Source organism: Musca autumnalis, unplaced genomic scaffold (genome assembly GCF_047663935.1).
Source record: "Musca autumnalis isolate F117 unplaced genomic scaffold, ASM4766393v1 scaffold_2, whole genome shotgun sequence".
Classification (NCBI taxonomy): Eukaryota; Metazoa; Arthropoda; class Insecta; order Diptera; family Muscidae; genus Musca; species Musca autumnalis.
The window spans coordinates 108255043-108261857 of record NW_027411755.1 but is presented as its reverse complement, the minus strand read 5'-3'; the positions used below and the strand labels follow the sequence as shown (position 1 = coordinate 108261857).

Here is a 6815-nt window from a genome sequence, read left to right as displayed (position 1 = left end):
ATAAATATTGAGTATTTTTCATGCTGGAGACGACTTTATAAGGCGCTGTTGCTATTCTTACTTTTTATGGAGAAGTTAAAGTCCGTGGTCCGTAGCTGCAAATTACCAGAAAATGCGAATTTTGAATGTGTCCAAAAAAACTTGTTTTGTACAAGTATGCCCAAATAAGCGTCTTTCCTGACGAAATATGGTGCCTCAAGAATAACAAGCCTATAGGAAAAGGCAGTAAACTAAATCAAATGAATATTTCCTTAGACGAAAACGAAGTTGTACGTGTCTCAGAAAGAGCTGAGATGTTAAGTTGCAACAATGCAATAATTGTACCCAATGGTCATCACGTAACATTTTTAGTGGTTCAATTTTTCCACCAAAGATTTCATAACTGTATGCATGAAGCAGTAATGTCAAATATCAAGTCTGAATTCTACATTCCGAGATTGAGTGCATTTTATAAGAGTGTACGCAGCAAGTGTCAAGAATGCAAGAATTTAGCAGCAGTACCTTGTCCGCCTCAAATGGCAGCATTACCGTCAGCCCGAGTATCCAGTTTTGAACGTCCATTTACTTACGTCGTAATTGATTTCTTTGACCCATTATATGTCACAGTCGGCAGACACAAAGAAAAGAGATGGGGTGTTCTGTTTACATGTTTAACGGTACGTGCTATTCACAGTGAAGTGGCTCATAGTCTTGATACCAGTTCCTGCATAATGTGCATTCAAAATTTCATAAGTCGTCGTGGCTCTCCCAGAGAAATTTTTACCGACAACGGAACAAATTTTAAGTCTGTTGAAAGAATGCTCCAAGAGGAAAGACAGCATTTAGAGTTCATGAAGATGTGTTCCAAATATGATTTTATCAAGTGGCGATTCAACCCTCCAGATGACCCGCATATGGGCGGTGCATGGGAACGTTTAATACGTTCAGTTAAATCCATCCTGTACTCAATGTGTCCAGCCTTCAAATTTAACGACGAAACCCTGCGATGTGCCCTATATGAAGTTGAGATTGAATCAATAAGAAGTCTAGTCATCAGTGAGTATAATACTAGACATCTCAAACAGGCAGTTAAGCAGAGAGGTAGATAACCGGGGTGCAGTGTACATATGGCAAAAACCAAAAAAATCTGGTTTCAAATCTGTTCGCTTTCACAAAATTGGACGACGAAATAAGATACCAAATTTATAGAGATTGGGTACATAAATTGCATATTATAGCAACAACAAAAGAGAAAAACTTATTGTTGGAAAATATTGTTGCAAATATATTTTTTGGTTTGATTCGAATAATTAGAAAAAATATTTGGGAGTTCTCCAACTATTTCGCTAAAATCCCATACAATAATTAATGTGTACTGCTAAAACTTCATCAAGAAATATGATTTACCATCGTGAAAGCTTATTTGCTTACTGTGATAACTTATAAGGATAGGAAATTAATGTCCAATTTACATTAGCAACTTTTTCGTCATTTGGAGCTGTTTCGTCATTTATTTGCTAAAACAGGCAACATTTTGCGTCATTTACCATACAAAAATAAATTACGATAGCTGCGTCGTTTATTCTAAACAACGCACGAAAACACCATACTAATATAAGCAGCCCAGTTTTTTTGTCATAAACTACCAAAAATGCAACTGTTTTATGATGTCTTTGTTTGTTTGTGTGTGTTGTAGAAAAACAAAAATACTCAAACGATGACAAAAGTGAAAATAAATGTTTAAAAAACTTGCAAAAATTATGTTTTTTTGTTTTTAGAATTAATTTAAGTTATTTGATACACATTTGTGTTGTGAAATTCCTATTTCTCTGAATAAATATATTGTGTGCGTTTGTTTGTGTTATTGTATAAGTGTGTATGTGCGATTATGTGCGTAAGCAAATGACGCAAAAAAAACAGATGTAAATACACTTAATTTGATCGTAAAACGAAATCATTTAATGTGCATATGTAAATTGGACTTTAGAGTAATATTGAAATTACAATAATTCAAAAAATGTGGAAATTAAAAAGCCTTTTATTCGCGAATTAGTTAAAGTCAGTTGATGCGCGTCCGTTTTTGGTACAGCGAATCAATCTCTTTCAGTATTTATACATATTTCGATGTTTCACTCAGCGGTCAAAGTGTGGCGCCAGTTGCATCACACAAAGCAAAAAACCTTAAAGTGGGTAAAAATCGAGCAATTTCCATACGATTTTGATGCGCATCCGGTTTCAGTAGCACCCATAAAAAATAAGTCAATATATACATATTTCAAATAGATTCTTCAAGAACCGCGGATGGGCCTCCCCATTTTATTTTTGGTAAAAAGACCATATTACTCGCGAATCTTTGTAATTTATGACACCAGTTTTCGCACATAATATAGTCGCGCATAAAGGATTCCATTTATGTAAAAAATTTTAAAGTAAATCGCGGTTTAATACGCCGATTTGTCAAAATACAATTTTTGCCGATCCAAGGTATCTATATCCGCGGTTTTAGTGGATGGATTCGATCGCGGAAGGTCTCATTAGATCCGACGCTAAAAAAAAACTAAATTCACGCGGGGTACAAAGGAAATTGAATGGCACTTGTAAATTTTAAATGCAAAAAATAGGTTTTTTAAAAAAATTCACGCATCAAATATTGGTCTTTCTTTATACTCCAATTACTAGGATCCCAGCAACATTTTATGGAAGTGGTTCCATGATTTCACTGGATCTTTTGCATTGGTTCAAATGAAGGCGAGAAAGATCCGATCTTTTCATCAGCATTTGAACCTATTCGAAGGAAGTCGTGAAAGATCCGATCGTTTCATCATCATTTGAACCAATTCAAAGGAAGTCGTGATAGATCCGATATTTTCCTTAGCATTTGAACCCATTCCATCGATCCAATAGAGATGAATTTTGTGTTTTTATTTTTACACATGTATATATTCTTTTATTTATCTAAATATGTACGTTTAAAGCAATGTAAGATTTATTGAGCTAAAAGTAGAGTCGGGCTGCACTCTTTGATATTAGTCGTGTTCCTTTACGTGCCTGAGGTTACCAGTTTTTACCCGCAAAGTGTTTCCTTACTTTTAAAAGCATACAATTTATATGAGAGCAGTTCACCACTTTTACCATTTTTGCAACAGTTACCATTTTTAAAAGTAAAGGAACAGACCAATTTTAAAAGTTTCCTTGCCTGCTCTATAGATCCCTGCTCAACAAGTCGATTTGTAGACATTTCCAAAAGGTTGTAAAATAAAATTCACGAAATAGTAATCTACAGATGGAGTCAATGTCGAAATCTGCACTGCACTGATGGGAAGTAAAATCGTTTTGAAAGATGAATCAAAACCTGTTACGGAGGAAGTAAACTCTGTTGCGTGCAGCGGCGGTGTTTAGACTGCAACAGCTAGGACGGCCGGAAGTCAAGTTTCTCATTTAAATTTACAACCTGTCGCTTGCCAAACACATCGTTCCCAAAGTCTGGAAAATAGGCGAGCTACTAAAGCCCGAAAAGGGATGCCAGCAAAGGTGAATCTTACAAACCGATTTCGCTTTTGTCGCCGTAGCAAGGACACTTGTGGCTTCAGTTCTTCCAGCATCAGAAATAACTATCCAGTTACCGATCAATAGCATAGGATGCGTAAGCAGCACAACAACTGCGCTGAAGGCCATCTCCATCTCCATATTAGCCGAGGACTCACTCAGAGCAAGCCGTGCGATAGAACAGTGATAGTGACACTTGATTTAGCAAATTTTAAGTGTGGACGATAGTAGTACCTAGAATTTAGGATCAAGAAGTCCAAGACCCGTAGAGTGAAGAAAACCTCTTCTGAATTCCAGACGCTGCAGACGGCATTGAGATCGTAACGTATGCGAATGATTGTACTATCTTGGCGTCAGGTGCCTTCTCTGACGACATTTGTGAAAGACTGAACTCCTTTTTGTCTGATCTTACCATTTTTTCCACGCGAGAAATATGCAAATACCAGCCAATAAATCTACGGCCACTCTGTTCACTACCTGTGCGGCAGTGTTGGGAACAATAGAGTTGAATGTCATGGTCGACGATAGCAGAATTCAGACCACAGACCCAGGCAGCCAGGGGGTCTTCATAATCTAGAAAGAGAAGTCTAACGTTACAAGAGAGAACCTCTAGATCAACAAGCCTTTCAACCAGGTTTAAGTAGCATTCACACGAATGCAGTCGCAGATGCAGTAAACAGTTATCGTGTGAATGCGGTCCTTGGAGAACATCCACCATCTATCGCAGCTGAGAAGCGCCAGCTCTTAGGACAAACCAGAGTAGTTTTGGGTCAATACGCTGGGGATGGTGCAGCCGTCAAAATTCCTATAGGGCAAGTACTGATGACACCGTGGAAAACATCTGCCCAGCATACAGCACAGGCCCCCACGACACACTGCTCCTTTTCAATTGCCCTACCAATCCTGCTAAGAAACTTAAGTTTGCAGCTTTGTGGTTACAAACCATATAAATGGCCACATTCTTACGACTGATAGACCCAGAGTCAGATTAAGCAGAAAAATGAGAATACAAACATATTAACTACTGTTACAACAACAAGAACAAACTGCAATTAAAGATGTAAACTTTATGATGATAAATAAATTATAGTTATTTCATTAATTCCTTTGAATTAATCAAATAAAAAAACTGAAAATCATTTTTCAATACAGCATTTTCCATTTTCCGAACAAGACGTGAAAATTACATGAAAAGGGTTGGTGAAAATGACATGCCAAAGATTAGTGAAAATGCTATTCTTGGGAATTGGTGAAGATGGCATGCCAAAGGATTGGTATAGATGCCATGCCAAAAAATTGTTGAAGATGCCATTCCATCGAGTTAGTAAATATGACATGCTTAGGATCTGAAAATGAATTGCATCTTTTGGGGGTCACGCTCTTGTAAAAAGAATGAGTGAAGATGCTGAAAAAATGACATTCCATTTCACTTGCACCCATTCTTGAATAGCATCTTTGGCATCGAACATTTTGCTGGGATGCTGTAAGGAGCGCACTCATGAGATATGCATTAAACGACGTAAAATCACGAGTTCTATAATCCTGTTATGAGTTTTGAATATTATCTTGTTGCGCGTCCGAATTATTAAAAAAATTCAAAAAACCCCGAAATTCCGGCTTCAATATTTCAGCATCAATTTTAGGTGGAGGCAGTGGATATATCAAAAATGATACACTAATATCATATTACCCATGAAGCATTCTTTGAGTCTTTCTTAGGGCATATGTCTATAAAGTGTAAGGTTAAGCCAGAAATCGGTAGGAAGCATAAAAAACTTGTTGGCTTCAACCCATTTTTACCTATTTTTTACATTGATGCCAACAAAGAATTTCAATCATACTATATAGAATATGTCAACAGTTTGCGAGTTCTGAATGGGTGAAACTCGGATTCATCGATTGTAAAACATGTTTTGTTTTTGCCATATATACCCAGCAAAAAGGTTTGGAAGTAGTGCAATGCAGAGTTATGATTTCTCTACATTCTTCGATGCAGTCCACACGGAGTTATGAAAAATGCACTCCGTTCGATACATTTTAGAAGCACTCGATTAAAGATCCCTACAAAAGATCTCGCAGTCTGCCCTCATATCATCTGCTTTTTTACGTATTTTATACCCCGGTTACACTATTGAAGGTTAACCCACTGGGTTTAATAGATCCAGTGGGTTAATCTTTGCTGGTTACACTTAGCTTTTCGAGGATATAAACTGTAAGCTGATGTTTGTTTACATATATGTAAATACAAAATAACATATAAATATCAAAAAAATTGTTTCCAAAAATTAAAATGGTAACTATTGATGCATTACAACAAGTATTTAAACAGTATTGTGATTGATTGGAAAACAAAAAATATGGGACAAAATGCATAAATAGTGAGCAAAGAAAACATTTACCGAAAATGTAATAAAGTCGTGTTTTACACTTGTACGATTCCTCGTATGAGATATCGTCCCCTCTTTGCTCATATCCGTATATTTTACACGCAGGGATACATTTTTGGTACTTTTGTTAAAAAAGTGTCTAATGAAAAAAAAAAATAATTTTATGATTTTCAAATAACTTTAGATTTATAAAGGTCATAAAAGGTCAATCCTAAAAGTGTAAAACACGACAAACTCCGTTGTAAAAACAGTTGCAACTTTTCGTACTTTTTGAGCACAGTTGCATTTTTTGCACATACATCGAATACAACACTGCATTTTTGGTGGATTTGTGCCGGTTTTAAAATAAACCCAGCCGTGATTTAATTTTGTATGGTAAATCAGGGTGGATTTGGGTGGATTGAGCACTTAAATCGAGATAATGACCTTAAACATCGTATAAGGGTATAGTCTAAACGGGCTATAAGCAAATAAATCCTCATGATGTGGGTTAACCAGGCAAAAAGCTGTAGTGTAACCGTGCTATTATGTAGCTTGTATATGCACAAACAACAAAATTGCCATTTTACATACAGTTTATGGTTTTTGCTATCATACCTGCAGTGGAATTGGTTTAAATGTCTTTTAGGGGCACCTCTCGGTTCGGGCTGAAATTTTTACAGATAGCCCTTGGCGTCCTGAATACAACGATATATAATTTTCCGGGGGGAAGTCCATACTTCCCGATATATGGGTCTTGACATTTCGGAAATTTAGTACTTTAACACCTTTAGGTTGTTTATGGGCACCTCTTAATTTTCCGGGGGAAGCCCATACTTCTCGAGATATGGGTCTTGACATTTTACAATTCTAAGGTGGACAATACGGACATCGTTTTAAAGCTTATGGAGAGTATTTTTATGC

At 36.6% G+C, this 6815-nt stretch overlaps 1 protein-coding gene across 1 annotated transcript; it reads left to right on the top strand.

Moving 5' to 3' along the window:
- The first annotated feature begins 401 nt into the window (after nt 1-401).
- LOC141392359 (uncharacterized) lies at nt 402-1088 on the top strand. Its single transcript, XM_073965308.1, has one exon. The coding sequence runs from the start codon at nt 402-404 to the stop codon at nt 1086-1088; it is 687 nt and encodes a 228-aa protein (XP_073821409.1).
- Nucleotides 1089-6815: the final 5727 nt, after the last annotated feature.

Coding starts and splice junctions, on each gene's coding strand:
- LOC141392359 (XM_073965308.1), top strand. CDS start 402: ATGTCAAATATCAAGTCTGAATTCTACATTCCGAGATTGAGTGCATTT.